Genomic DNA, 16,565 nt, shown 5'->3' with positions numbered 1-16,565 from the left:
AATCAAACTCTTATCTCCTGGCTCTCATTAGGATTCGTTTTTTTTTCTTGATTCCTGTTCGGTCTTTTTTCGGCCTCTATTTGATTCCTTTTAGGTCTCTTTTTTCAGACAAAAGGTCTATAATTTCCTATTTTTAAGGCCCTCAATAGCTACCAGCCCTGTAAAGACGAAATACTTTCTTCGTCTCAAAGTAACGACTGGCACTATTTGCGTTTGAGCCCCTAAATATAGTAATTTTTGATTTCCAGCCTAAGATTCCAAGGGATTAACATTTTTCATTGCTTTACTGTGCACACAATATTTGTTAACGCTTGTCCTACCCATGGTTTAGAACGTGGACGCGCCTCTGATCCACTTGATTTACAAATTAGACCCCTTAATCGCCAATCGGGTGTGGCCAAAACAGCAAAAAAAATCCTTGGCAGCTCTCAGTTGATAACTGCGAAAGTGTTTATAAGAACACAACAGGATAAATAAGCAGAATGATGAGGATGAACAGTGGAAAAAGAAGTATAATCAATAATTTCAGGCAAAAATCGTTACAATCTTCTATTGCCACGATTAATGCGTCATATGTTTAGGTTAAGTTAGGTTAAGATGAAGATGAATCGAAGCCAAAGTTCAAAATTTCAAGAGCACGAATCTGGAGAACCAAACATCCGTTTGAGCTGAAAACCTGATCAATTGGTCACCACCATCTAGTGACCAATCGATTAAGTTTTCAGCTTAAACGGAAGTTTGGTTTTCCACATCCGTGTTCTTGAAAATTAGAACTTTGGCTTTGATTCATCTTCACCTTAAGTATATTCAAAGCGTTTTTTTTTCTCTTATAAACAGGTGAAATCAACTCATCTGTAAAAAATCTGAACTGCTACGGCAAATGAAATGTAATATATTGTTAACAAAATGTTAATAAAATCTTAGATTTGTTTTACCAAATTAGGATGATAGTGTTGTCTAATAACACAGAACACCTAGATATAAGAAATTATGAATGTAATGTTTGGAATGATACTAATGAAGAAATAAAAAAAAAACTGGAAAAATAAGTTGTTTCTTGTATAATATTTCTTAAAAAAACAATGATCAACTTGACCCACTTCCTTGTAGTTATTTTTACAAATATGACGCACGTTTTGATACAAAGCACATTTATGTGATAAGCGTTCTAATATTGTATATTGTAGGGGCCCAGATAGCCGTAGCGGTAAACGCGCAGCTATTCAGCATGACCATGCTGAGGGTCGTGGGTTCGAATCCCGCTGATCGAGGATCTTTTCATTAAAAAGGAAATTTTCTCGATTCCCAGGGCATAGAGTATTATCGTACTTGCCACACGATATACACATGCAAAAATGGTCAATCGGCAAAGAAAGCTCTCAGTTAATAACTGTGAAAGTGCTCATAAGAACACTAATCTGAGAAGCAGGCTTTGTCCCAGTTGGGACGTAATTCCAGAAAGAAAAAGAGATTGTATATTACATTTATTGAAATTCTAACCAAGAAAACTAAAACTATTAATGATTTATTACAAAATTATATTGATTGACTTGATTGACTTTACTTTCATTACAAACCTATAGGAATAAACAATTAAAATGCTCCTCACAGCTCCTAAGCATCAATACTGTGCATTTATATGATGAAAATGTGTATTATTCTGACAAAACTGCAATTTTATTTCCAAATTTGTAAAATATGTTGTCTAAGAAAATTATTCCGTTTTTGTCACGGTTCCGTTTTTATCAACTGAAAATTGCCGATCGTGTTGACAAAAACGGAACATACCTGTATATATTTTTCGAATAAACCCAGGTCAAGATTTTGGAGAAATTCCTGGGAGTAGCTGTGGATGAATTCTTGAAGAAAAACAAATCAAAATGTCTGAAAAAATAACAGAAAAAATGGTGTCGTTAGAATTCTTAAGGGATTAGCTCGAAAAACCCTTCGTTCGAAACATACAGTAACCCAGTGATGGATTTTTCTTCTCCCACCGACTGGAGCCGCAATCGAATCCACGCATTCAGAATACGCCTAAACGACTGACGTTTCCAACCGGATGGCCACAAAGCACACTAGGAATCGTTGGACGATCTATCAAAGTAACAACTAGAAATATATCTGTAAGAAATTCTGGGATAGTTTCTGCAAAAAATCTCAGTAACATCTTTGAAAATTTCTGAAGATACTTACTTTGGAGTACTCAATGATTTCCTGGCGTGAATGCAAGAGAAATTCATCTGAGCATTTGAAAAAAATCACTGACAAATTCGGGGAGAATGGGGGAGAGAAATAATCCCTAATATACTGCTTGAAATCAATTTAGAAGCGATCTTTGAAGAAATCAATTGGAGAATTCCTGATTTTTTTTTCTCGAGGAATATCAGAAGAAATTCTTCAAGAGCCTGTGAAATACTCTCTAAATGTTTCTCTGGAGCCTTTAAACATTTTCACCAGGTCCATTGCAAATAGAATAAAATAGAGACTTTTGGAATCTTCCATTTAAAATAGTGACTTGCATTGAATTAGTGATAGAGAATACTTAGGAGAATTTGTGGTAGAATCTATTGAAGAACTTGAGAAGAATTATTAAACCAAACGGATAATTTGAATTTGTCTATGAATGTCAAATGAATGTCAAAACCATCCTTTATGTTGTATGATAATGAATTTTAAGTAATTTGCAATTAACTTTGGTGATCAAGGTGGTCTATAGATTATTATGTTTTCTGACGTGTTCGAAAAAAAAAACATACGGTAGTCTAGAAAGATTTTTACGACCAATTTTGCGGATCTTCGAGAGTGAGTTTTAGGGGTCACTTATGTCCATGGACAATTCCGATAATCCATTACGCTAAGGAATTCTCATGAGTTCGCAAGAATCTGCTGCTGTCCACGCGGAGGGTTTCAGAAGAATGGTGCCAACGCTTGAAGCTGATACAACTATTTCATTCGAATCGGTCCATAAATAACTGAGATCTAGCTTACCAAATTTGGTCATTTTTTATGTAAAATCGAAAAAGTTGCAAATGTTTTGTCCAATACTGTATATGGCCTAATATCAGGTTTAATTACACTCCTGTATGGCAAAATTTCGTATCAGACCACCATTCGTAAATCCTTAACACCTACCCACTTAATGCAGACCCTAAATGCCCTCTATAACGTAGTCGGATACATCATTTTTAAAAAAGGTCAAAGGGAGAGTTAACCAATTTAACACAAAAGATAGATACAAGTACCACAACAAACATTTTAGTGGAACAAGAGTTGAACAAACCACTCCTAATATTATTTCAGCTGAATAAACTGTTGTTCAGTTCCTAATGTTACTTGGGACCCTACTGTACAACAGCTCTTCAGATTTTTCGATACTCCATTCGGAAGATATTATGGCACTCTGCAAATTTACGAAACAATATTCTTAAAATGATTTATTGAAACGATTGAATAATTTCGCCCAATTATCAGATCCAGTAAGTCCACTGTGATATTGAATTTCAGCTAGTTTTTAAAACCATAACATCTGATTGTCGACTTTGCCGAAATCATACTTTTCAAAGTACATCGTTGAATGGTTAACATTTTTTTACAATGATATTCAATCACTGTACCATGCGTAATGAATCAAGATTATTCGCTCCGCTATCTGAAGGTTCAGCACCGGAAACTGTGTGGTATATAATATATAATAAGCAACATACATTTAGTGTGTATGTTGACATACGAATGAATTCGCATTCGTTGTCGGCAATAGTCTGTTTTACGAAACGACAACACTGATAATATTGCTGTTACTTTCACGCGTTACGACACCGCCTTCTGTCAAAATTTCATTCATAAAATAAGCGATCAGCTGTTCAAAAACGTCTCGTACAATGGACTATTGACAGCTAACGAGAAGTTGGCCATGACTCTGCCTCATTCCTCATCGGACGACCGACGCAGATGGCACATATCAGGAGCACTCGTGTAGCGCGTCAAAGTGGTGGATTTGTGAATTGCACAGAAACGTTCTCAAAAAATCACTGAAACTTAATTGTCATATCTGAATACGTCATTCGAAATCTTTTCTATTCCATTCCACGTAAAAAAGAATTCTAGAATGATAAAATCATTGAATCTCTCAAAAAAACATTTCCACCATTACTGGAACATGTTCCAGTAATAGTGGTATTCACTACCAGCCGGTTCCTATAATAGTGATTTACATTGATTTCCCGTTGAGGCACACTATTACAGGAACGCCCCACTACTACTGGTGCAAAGGAGAAAAAAGTTAAGGTTTTAATTGTGTTCTACTATTTCCTTACTAATATCCAAGATTTTTTTATACACGTTCATATTATTTTAACAAGAACCATGTTAGAAAAATTCATATAAAATTATAAGAGGCCTATAACACGCTTGAAACCGCACTACCACTATTATTGGGACACACACTACCATTGGATCAGCCACCCTATACATTTTTGCAGTTTCTTCCATCGTAATAGGCTGGTTTTCATCACGTCAATCGGTCATAAAACTTTCCTGCACTAAATTATGCAGTGAGGTAATAGTCATTACGCAACTGAAATCAGTTGCGTTATGAATTTTATGCAACGCGTTTTTATTACGCAACTGTTTTAAGTTGCGTTTTAAATAATCATACAACAAATTGCAAAATAATGGTGATTACGATATGATTACTGATACGAAATTGCAAAAATGTTGTAAGATAAATATAACGCTCGTGCTGTAAACATCATCATTCTGCAACTTGTTGCGTTAATTACAATTTTTCCGAAACCTGAAAACGACATTGCCGATTTTGTCGATAAAACAAAAACATGCTTTTTGCGTAACGCGACACCATTTGCAGAACCCTGTTGGAAGATTAACGTAACGTGGTGCTCATTAAATGAAATCAATGAGATTCTATGGGCAAAATTCCGTTTTTTTTAAAATTAGTGGTTACACATACCGTAAAACGGGGTAACTTTGATAATGCGGGTAACTTTGATAGTGCGAGACCCACAACATATTAAACGAAATAACGAAGTTTCTGTAAATCAGTTAAGCAAAACGAATGCAGAAGTGAAGAGTATTAGTATGACACTTTATGTCAAAGATATTTTCGTTGGAATCAAGTGCATTTGAGGATTTTTATGCAAATATTAAAAATTTACCAGATTTTACCATTTTTGCAACGCTTACAAACAATCTGTTCTACGATCACTAATTGATGGAGTCACAATGAGTTCGTCGCTTATCCTTGACAGCCTAGTTATAGTAGAACATGAATTCGGTCTCAAATCTCTTATCGAAAGCCATTTTTACAAACTAGGACCATGTTTGTAATCTAAGTCAGAAATTTCCATATAGCGTTAAACGCCTAGAGGTATGCAACCCCCTATAAATGTTCCGGAATCCATTCAATTTTGTTCGATTTATACTCCACTATCAAAGTTACCCCAAAACAGAAATCCGACTTTCGATTATATGAAAAATAATATATCTATTCAGAATTAATATTTTAGCAATCTATCAAATGCAATCGATAGCTAGGATGCCAGTACTTGTTGTAAAAATATAAATTGTAATTCTTTGCATCAGCATGCATAAATATTGAAGTTTTCTTCGAAAAAACTATCAAAGTTACCCCGTTTTACGGTACCTATTTTTCTATTTATTTGACATTTAGTCAAATGACGTTTGGTCGAATGACGTTTAGTCGAAAGTTTTTTGTTAGAGTGACATTTTGACATGCAGTGATTGGATAATTTAAAAAGCTTAAAGCACATATGGTTTTACCGAAAGTTGCATATGCTTCAATAGCTTGATATAGTTCAAGAAATCTGCATTGCTTTACTGAATATTTATTGATCAAACTGCAAGCCAACAATGTCATTTTTATCATTTAGGCTTATTCTGCAAGTCTGATGAACCACGACGATCTGATCTCAAACGACAGAAAGTCAACATTTGTCACCTCAGTCGACTCGTCTCATCTCACGCTACACACAGGATAAAAACAATTCTCTGGTTTGATTATGGGGTCTATTTTGTAAATCGAGTAGATTCGTGTGACTCGTCTGTAGTCATTGTCGATCAGAGTAAGCATGCATATTTCAGATGTCACTGTCGAAAAGCTTGAGTGACAGAGCTGAGCCGAGCGAAGTTTTCGGTCGACAGTGGCTCTAGTCGAGTCATTTTGATCGACTCGACTTATAAAATTGACCCCTTAATATCAACGGAAGCCATCGACTAAGTCATCAAAGTCACATGTTTGCCCAAGGAATGTTATCAAGCAGGAAGTCGTGATTTACTAATTCATCATGAAGGGAAAAACTATCCTACAGACAGAACTTTCGATGCACTTCGTCAAAATCATTTTCGAGAAGCCATGGCCATCAAAATTGTTTTTTTCATTCTACGTATAAAAGTTTATTATATGCAGATAGTTCAAGGTGACCAAGTTGTTCTATGCCCAACCGTGTCAGGTGTGGTCTCCGCATAACACATTTTTACAGATGATTATACTGCCGTAAATCGCAAGTCAGTCCCATCTGTAAAAAGTATGCATTGAGAAAATGGGGTGAGAAGTTTTCAAACTCGTTTTCCATACGAATATTAAAAAATCCCTAGAATTAAAGTGTGGCCCATTAAGAATTGGAACATATACCAATTGGAATAATTTGGATATAATTCAATAAAACATAATTCTGTTTTAACTCAAATGTTGCATTGCTTATAAGCTTCAAAGGAAAAATAAGAAAAAAATATTCATCCGCTTTTACAAGAAACTGTCGGACTTTTCCCGGAATACTGTTAATTAATTTTCGCCCACTATTTTCATCCATATTTTTAACAAGTTCATCCCATTTAGTTAACAGTTCGTCGATGTTTTGGCTATAATTTCATTCGCTCTCAGCTTCCGCTTCATAATAGGCCAAAATTTTTTAATTGGGCTGAATTGGGGTCAATAAGGTGGGTTTCACCTATCATGAAAAAAATCTTAATTTCCGTCAACACTTGATCAAACAAATTCATGGTACGAAATTTGGCCATATTTCTCTAATTTGGTTCCCTATTTTGTTGTCTGCAGACATGGTATGATCGTAGGCTTTAATATCCGAAGTCGAATCAATTGCACGGTACTGCACGGCAGGACCGAACTTTTTGGCCAAACCGCGGTCTAAAATGCTTGGATTTGAATCAATGGTCCTGATTTTAATCCACAGCTGACGGTGCACAGTTACTGCCCGACGCTTTCTTTGAGGCTTGCGATCTGTCAAAATAGTTACTTCGTACTTATTCAGTACGAGCCACACAGTATTTATTAAAAAAAACCTAACACTTTTGCAATTTCTATTCCTAATCAAGACGGTTTTTTTCAAATTTTTGTGCGAAATAATTTTCCTTCTCTCTTCTTCCATGTTGAATTTCTCAGAAGTGCGTTCAAATTAGGCTTCGAAAAAAATCATGCGATGTTATTTTTGTTATACAGCACACATGGACGGTTCAGCTTCTGAATTGGGCCACTACAGTCGTTGTAAGAACCAAAGATGTTTGTTCCAATTCTAAGTGGGACACACCTTAGAAAATGTTCGAATCTACATGTAAACTTCAAAACGTCAAAACCTTATACAATGAGATGCCTCTGGCGGGAATTGCTCATAACTTTACGATTAATTAACTGTGCAACTCTGTTTTATCATTTTGTCGGACATTACAGGGGTTTTACTTTATGTTTGAATATTTTAGTGCATTTATCTAAGGGAAATCAAGGGCATCCTTATAAAATATGAAGGCACTGAATATGCTGCTTTATGATAAAACATATTTTGCATTCTTCAGAGAATACGAATTTTGTTGTTGAATGTTCCTCCGTAATGATTTTCAGCAGGGAGAGGGCTGCTACAAAACACTTTTATAGTTGGGAAGTTCACCGCATGGTGGCGCTAGTACAGTGAATGTTATTTTTTGAAGCGGATTAATTCAGCCCTACATCTAAAGTTTCACAGATATTTTTTAATCTTGGTTCCAAAATAGCAAAAGCACAAAAATCCATTTAAATTTTGCGAAGTTAACACGATTCCAATTTGGGGTCGATTTAACCTCAAGGCACCCAGATATCCGTAGTGGTAAACGCGCAGTTATTCAGCAAGACCAAGCTGAGGGTCGTGGGTTCGAATGCCACCGGTCGAGGATCTTTTCGGGTTGGACATTTTCTCGACTTCCTTGGGCTTAGAGTATACACACGATATTCACGTGCAAAAATGGTCAATTGTCAAATAAAGCTCCTAAGAACACTACTCTGAGAAGTAGGCTCTATCCCAGTTAGAATGTAATGCCAGAAAGATGAAGAAGATGACCCCAAAGTATAGACAACGCTACTTCTTTTAGTACATACAGAAGGTTAATCAGAGAAAACTTTCTAGGGATTATCCATCGATTATATTGCCATGTCCAATCCATTCCCAAGAACCAGGATCCTCCTCTAAGACACACTAATCATAAGGAAGAACCTTCCGCAGGCAACAACGGACAGTTCTTGTCGTGCACAATAATTGATAGTCAACCATAATTTACTGCTTCTTTCCAAGGAAGCACCCAATAGTCAGAGGCTCTACATCCAGCTGTAGTGGGACAAATCGGAAGCTGTTTGTTGACGCTGATCGCTTGACGTGCACCCAGCAGGAGAGCGGATGATTAGGTCGTTAATAAATTCTTTGCATTTGCGTTGAACTGGGAACAGCGAGCTGGGCAACTCGATTCGCATCCTGCCGGGCGATAAATTTCACGCTGCGCCACAATGACACGCACTGCTGCGTGTGTTTAGCGGGTGGGTGCGGGTGTCATCGATGACGCGAGTTAGTCGCGGGGCAGTTGACTTCCGCTCTTCGCTCCTTCCGATTGCAGGCGGTCCATCACGCAATCGAATGCGACGGTGGGATATCCGAAAATGAATCTTCCAACCGGCGGGCAGGAACTGGACATCCTCCGTTTGTCACGTAGGGCCGCTTGCGGATATCCTAAAGCAGTGTACCTATTATGCTCGTTGTGCAAGTTTACGAATGAATCACGCCGTTGTGATGTAATCAATTTTCCATTCGATGGATGTGGAACATCCCCAGAATTTCCTTCACCCGGTATTGGCTTTCTATCATTTCTAGTTAATCGCTGTTCGAGCACCTCATCTATCACGCTTAATATGAGGATTGCGATTTCGTTTGCTTCGATTCCAACAAGGGAGCTGAACATCGAAAGTAAGGAACAGTTTTTGCTGTACCAATAATATCGCACCCTCGCTTGAGTGCACGTGTCGTCACTCCAGGGAGGGTGAGAAAAAGAGTCTTATCTCCGACCGCGACCTCAAACGGGGACTCACTTTATGTTGAAAGATATTGTTTATCATAACAATTGATGCGATTAAATTTTGGAAAAGTCCCCCTAGCCTCATGGCCTGTTTTGAGTACCATCTGTAACACGTTTAAAATTTCTTGGTCCTCACAGACCAGTGGTCACCAAAGTGCGGCCCGCCGAAGCATTTTGTGCGGCCCGCGGACGATTTTGAGAATGTTGAAAAATGCGGCCCGCGGAAAATTTTGGAAACATTATAACACTCATAATGGAGAAAATAAATAACATAATTATCATATCTGTATATATTGAAGAACTGCGTTGATGGAATAATAAGCCAGTTATATATGTATGTAACGATTAACCTTCCGGTCGTAGCGCATTTGACCACCACTAGAAGCACCGCACTGATGCTGTGAATGATTTGAAGTTGCGTTATTGTAGTAGTGAAGCAAGTGTATGATTGCTTCCACATTCTATCAACTTTCATCATACACACCAATATACTCAAGTATTCATTCTTGTCTCACGTTATTCACAAGCCATCGTCATTTCATTCAACTTCGTTGTTTCGCTTGGACGCGTATTTTCTGTGTTCCGTAGACTCGTGAATCGATCGAAAAATGGCTGCTAGCAGTGCCAGTGGTACGAAAAGAAAAATTTCTGATGAAAAGCGAGTGTTCCATGATAAGTGGACGGAAATGTATTTTTTTTACTTTGGTGAAAGATAAACCGATTTGTTTAGTTTGCAATGAGAGCATAGCAGTGATCAAGGAATTTAATATAAAGCGGCATTTTGATACAAAGCATGCATCCAAGTTCGAAAATCTTTCGGGTAACCTGCGTGCCGATAAGTTAAGAGAGCTGCAGAGGCAAATGATTCATCAGCACAGTGTGTTTAAAAAGCAAAACTCTGAAAGTGAATCTTTGGTGAAGGCAAGCTACGTTATATCTGAAAAAATAGCGCGATCATCGAAATCATTTATGGAAGGAGAATTTATAAAGGAGTGCTTGGTATCGGTGGCTAAGATATTGTGTCCTAACCAAAAGAAAGTGTTTGAAAAAATCAGCCTCTCCGCTCCAACCGTAACGAGGCGAATCGAAGAAATTGGCGAAGAATTTGAAAACCGTTTGAAAGAAAAGGCTGGCCAATTCGTTTTCTACTCGGTAGCACTTGATGAGAGCACTGATATTAGTGACACTGCTCAGCTGGCAATATTTGTCCGTGGAATCGACGAGAAATTCAACATTACTGAGGAGTTGGCGGCGCTTTTCCCTATGAAAGGCACCACGAAAGGAGTTGATATTTTTAATGCTTTGGATTCAACTCTTGATAGGTATGGGTTGAAGCTGATTAATCTTGCAGGTAAAGCTTATTTAAAAATAGTTTATTACAATAATCATTCGGGTCGTTCTTAAAAATGCAGGAGCTGTAACGGATGGCGCTCCAGCCATGACGGGAAAAAATGAAGGTGCGGTGGCTTATTTACGAAAAAAGGCCAAACTGGTAGGAAACGGGGATTTCCTCCAATATCATTGCATCATACATCAAGAAAACTTATGTGCTAAAAATATCAGCTTGAAAAATGTTATGAGTGATGTTGTGAAAAGCGTAAATTTCATTCGGGCTCATGGACTTAATCACCGTGAGTTTCAAGGATTTTTGGATGAAGTTGGTGCCGAGTATCGTGATGTGCCGTATTTTACAGAAGTTCGCTGGCTGAGTAGAGGTAAAGTGCTCAAACGGGTTTTCGACTTGAAAGATGAAATCAAACGTTTTATGGAGATGAAAGGAAAACAGGTTGAGTTCTTCGATAACACAATCTGGATGTCGGATTTCGCGTTTTTGACAGACATATCGATACATTTGAACGAATTGAATGTTAAACTTCAGGGTAAACAAATTTTCGTCCATGAATTGTTGCAGCACGTGAGAGCTTTCAAAACAAAATTGCGTTTATGGGAGATTCAATTGGGAAAACGTGATTTTTCGCACTTCAACTGTATGTCCAACTGCTCAATTACAGATACCAAAAAATACGTTGATATGATAGTGACACTCAGAGAAGAGTTTAAAAATCGCTTCAATGATATCAAGGCAAATGAGATAAGTTTGAAAATCATGTCTATGCCATGGGGAGTTGACGTAGAAACGGTTCCAAGTAGTTTACAGCTCGAATTAATAGAACTTCAAACAAACACTATCCTGGAAGATGTTTTTAAGAAAACGAATTTGCTTGAGTTTTATTCGAAATACATTACCGTTGATGAGTTTCCTGAACTACGGAAACATGCGTTGAAAATGTTGTCCCTTTTTGCTACTACATATTGTTGCGAACAGCTGTTTTCAAACATGAAAAATGTTAAGTCAAAAGCAAGAAACCGTTTGACAGACCAACATTTGGAGAATTTGCTAAGAATATCTTCCTCGAATCTAACTATTGACATTGACAAGCTTGCTAAGGAAAAACATGTACAAGAAAAGTAATGATACAAATGCAAAAATGTGTAGTTACCTATGTATATATAATTGTAACGATTCAAAGTGGACAATTTTGTAGCATTGAAAACTCTATGATAAAAACCTGTAATAAAATAATGAAATCTAAAAAAACTGTATTTATTCAAAATCACCAAAAATGTGTTTGAAAAAAATGAACGTCTCGAAAAAATATTATGCGGCCCGCTAAGTCATTCTGAAAATATACTTTGGCCCCCAGGGGTGAAAGTGCTGAGGACCACTGTCACAGACACACAAAAGACTAAGATTTTTTTAAAGTGTTATTGTGCCTTTTGCAAGCTTTATGCTAAACACTATTTTAACGATTTACATTACGAAAATTTCATTTTGAGCTAAATACTCAGTGTAAAAAACAACGAAATGACGTAAATTTGTTATTATCTGCACCTAAAATTCATCATTCTTGTAAAGTTGCATTCAATGTGACTGGATTTTCTTATATTAAGTTCATTTTGACAGAAGTATGCGACATTTTTAATTTAAACTAGTGGTCCCGGCAAACTTCGTCTTGCCATCAAGTAGGCTGTTGAAAAATGTCCTTCAATCTCCCTTGCAAATTGACACATTAGATTCCTTCCATTCCTAAGGCTATTCCGAAGACTTTTTCTACGCATGAACACGTCGGAACCCTTGTCGAATGTAACAGTGAAAGAATTGTGAAAATCCGTTGAACCGTTCTCAATCCCTTTCGTGACGTACAAACACCATTCCATTTTTATTTATATAGATTAACCTCATTTTACTTGTTTCAATACGTCGGGCACATGGGCATTTCTTTTTGAGTGAATTTGTTCCTAGCTTTTTTGATGCTTCCTCCTTCTTCTCGTCATTAACTTCGCCGGACGGCCTACCGACCTTCCGCTCCACGTTCAAGAATGTCAGGAACTGGTAAACTGTACTCACGGGCACGTTTTCGTTTCGAAATTGGTCTACCGTAAACTTTTTCCACGATGACCATGCGTATCGTAAAACCTTACAACATGCTCGCAGAGTGCTTGCTGTTTCGACGCCATCTTCGACTGAACTGACAGCACAACACTCGTAAATTAATCAACTCTTTAATCGATTAATTTTTCATCGACACATGTCTCGCTCAATGATCGAGATAATCGATTAACTGACATTGATTATTTCAAGCGTGTGCTAGAATAAGGGCGTAAGTCGCATGATCGATTTCTCTTCATCGATGCTCTCTTCTGTGAATAAAGGTGACAAAATGCGGGTTTGTCAGCATTTTTTCACTTCAGGACGCTAGACAACGATGCATTATTGCGTCGAAATTGCTTATTTGTTGCAAAATAAGCAATTTCGATATAACTTAAATATGTTGCAAACAGACTCCGCCTCTTGCGCTTTTTGCGTTGCTATTCAGTGCAATTGTAAGTCATATTTTCAACCATTGACAACTTGGATTAGTTTCAAGAGATTATTTTATTCTTGAGTTGAAACAAACTGTGCTGCTTGGGGCAGACTTTTGTTCCCTTGTGGGTTTTGCGTAAGTGTCGCTGTTTACGGGTCCTCAATTCGTTTTTGGCCCTTCAGACAGAAGCATGATTGAACATAAATAGTCATACAGTCTTTAACAAATTGTTTTGTTGTAATAGACCAGTGCTACCGGTAGATATCTTACTACAATGACAAGCTTTTTTCGTCATGAATACGACCCACATGCACAAACAATATGCAGTAGGATTCCTTTTTTGGCATGATCCATTGTTAGCACCCCCGATTTTGGCAACATTTTTCAATACAATTCTGTACATTTTTGTAAATACCATTGCGTTTTTTGTTTCAATCATTTGAACAGCAGGTCAGCTTCATGTCTTATTTCATTAAGTAATTCATCTCTTTGAGTCTCTCTAAAACAGTTGCAACATCTTTTCACACGCATTCTCAGTATGTGACCAGCCCACTTGAGTCTGCCGATAGGCGATACACTCAATGAAAAAAATATTTCTTCAGATTTTGAACAGCTCGTTCGAACAAAACACAAGCAACATTCCCTCCATTAAAGCGTACGATGAATATGATTGAGAGTGTTTAACTGTTGTATTGGTGTGTATGCCGATCTATCTGCATTATTTATTTAGAGCTACGTCCCTACTTCAGTATGACATTGCTGCTCAGACTAAGGTACACTGAGTGCCATATTAAGAATATCAATCAAGGATGCAGGTCACATAAAATAATCAAACTATTTCATAAGAGATTCTGGTAATCTTTAGATGGATCTAGGAGTTTTTAAACTGGATCCTGGATATTGCTGGAGACGGAATCCTATGTTTTTACAGTGGGCATCAGAGAATTTTCAGCGGATTCTTGAAGAATCTGAACGAAGTGTGGGTATTCCTAGTGGACATTAGGGCTTTTTTGGGGGATCCTGACGATATATATTTGATTATTGTGGATACTGCGCGAAATTTGTCGATTCCTAGTGAACTCCTAATATTTATAAAGTTTTTTTTTGGCATTTCCAGCAGCACACTGTGGATTTATAGTGTCATTTCATTCTGTGCAACTCGTACAAAATCTTCAGGATTCTGAATAGGTTTGTAGTGGAATTTGGGGATTGCTAGCACTAGTCTGAAAAATCCTGACCTTTGAAAATCTGTCGTAGACTTAAGAATTTTCAACAATTTCGCAGTTGAATCTTTAAATTTTGAACCAAACCTTAAAATTACTGGTGGACTCTCGGTGGCGGCTCGTAGAATGATATATTTTTATATTTTTATATAAAAAATCTGTTGAAGGTCTAGCCAATGCCCCTACCATACGAAAATCTGCTTTGAAGTGAACCATTATTTGGATTATGTAACACATCCTAATGATATTCTAGATATAAAAAAATGAAATCCGTTTTTGGCAACTGAAAATCCCCACTGAGTTGATGTTTTCATAAATTTCATACACAAAAAAAAACTCGCTGAAAAGCACCAACGTGTGAAAATAAAAATCACAAATTGGTTCACTAACAAAAAAGTAATAGTGATCCTGAGTACTCTGGGTCATAAAGACCCCAGGACATAGACAAAGGGTTAGGAAAAATGGGTAATATGCTAAATGACTGCTTACTTACATTATGTAATTTGTAGTATAGGCCACAGGCGTTGCAAACAGGTTCGCCACCTTGGTTCCGTCGCCAGAGAGTGGTTGTGGTCGTTTTGCAGTTGGCACAGGAGGTACCCGCTCGCCGCGCCGCACTTTGCAGAGACTGTAAAGAGAAGAACAGAAAAAATGAGTTTATGCGTTAGGAAGGATGGATATCAACTTAAGGTCAAGTACGATTTGCAGAGAAATAACTTAGTTTCAGAAGAAACCTATGACGTATCACAGTAATGCATAATATTGTTTATTGCCTAATCAAATATTTCCCCAAAACAATAATTAGAACACGATCAAATATATTCCGGAAATCCTTAAATTTAGGTTAGGTTGAAATTCAGATTTTTTACTGTTCTAGGTACTCCGATCTGCGCTGCTCTACACAAGAGAATTCTAAAATCATGATAAACAAAAAGTTAAAGGAATGCTTGTTCATGTTCTTCGGAAGCAGGAAGGCAAAGAACCACATAAGTAGAGGAGCAGAGAACTAGAGAAGTAGACAAGCGGATTAGTAGAGAAACGTAGAAGCAGAGAAGTAGAGACGCAGAGAAATGGAGAAGCAGAGAAGCAGAGAAGCAGAGAAACTAATGAAAACAGACACAGAGAGGCATAGAATCAGAAAATCAGATTCGCTAAACTCATTCACAAACCCCTCATGACAAACCTACAACCCCTAAATCCATTAATCGTTGCTTTCATTGCCATAATATTCAAACACTCCCAAAGTTCAAGCCCAAAGTAAAACACACCGTGGCAAGTGACCGAGCTGTCAACTTTAATTGGTAGCGCTGATCTAGCCCGGCAGATAAGCGACCGATTTCGATTCTAATTCATACCCTGCTAGTCCCCTCGTTCTGTGTCCCCATTCATCCTTCGTAGGCATGGCAAGCAATCCCAAGCAGAATGTCCACTCAGTCCCAGTGAGTGCTCGCCCAGAGCAAAACTGTCATTCAGAAAACTATCCCCACTTGGTCTGCTAGAGCCATGTCAGTTAGCTCAGCATCCAGAAAACGCACGGTTAGACGGCGTGGCGAAAGGGTGGTGGGACAGCAAATCTCGCCACTAATTTGATTAATGTACTGTCTAATTTAGTTTTTTTTTTCGTTCCTGCTGATGCGTGTTCTCTTGTACTAGACTTTTGACTAGGCGACATGAACATTGGACATCAACAGAGGTTGTGGATTTGAAATTTATGCAAAACATTGTGAATCTCGGAAGCACTCAGGTGAATGGGCCTTTGAGAGAAGGAACCGGTATTGGAAGGGAAAATTATCGCACATTTTGCGGTTGTCACAAATCTTCGGAATCTCGGCTGCTGCTCCGGTAGCTTCAAGACGCAGAAGGAGAAAATGTGCGGGTGTAGTCTTTAGTCTTAAGTCAATCTAAGAAACAGATCCAACCATCAGCAACACAATCCAATTATTTTGATCCCAGGCTTAGGACCGGACGCACGAAACGCAAAGGGCTCTGTGCCTTGGGAAGGGCAGACATTCCGAGGAAGAAGATGGATTTGGATTGTTTTAATTTGAAATTATTCATTCGATGTCATGGATTTTGAACCAGGAACGGAACGCGTGGTCGCTTTTAGTAGTGG

The 16,565-nt window shown here is 37.8% G+C and overlaps 1 protein-coding gene across 1 annotated transcript in view; it reads right to left on the bottom strand.

Annotated features, from left to right (window-relative positions):
- Positions 1-16,565, bottom strand: part of LOC5567502 (GATA-binding factor C) — a 678,672-nt gene that overhangs the window by 27,789 nt on the left and 634,318 nt on the right. The window contains exon 5 of the mRNA XM_021837727.1: positions 14,946-15,080. Within this exon, the coding sequence (XP_021693419.1) occupies positions 14,946-15,080 (135 nt within the window). The remainder of the gene's footprint in view (positions 1-14,945; positions 15,081-16,565) is intronic.

This window comes from Aedes aegypti, chromosome 1 (assembly GCF_002204515.2).
Source record: "Aedes aegypti strain LVP_AGWG chromosome 1, AaegL5.0 Primary Assembly, whole genome shotgun sequence".
Classification (NCBI taxonomy): domain Eukaryota; kingdom Metazoa; phylum Arthropoda; class Insecta; order Diptera; family Culicidae; genus Aedes; species Aedes aegypti.
Note: the sequence above shows the minus strand (reverse complement) of the source record. Positions and strands in the feature narration are given on the sequence as shown.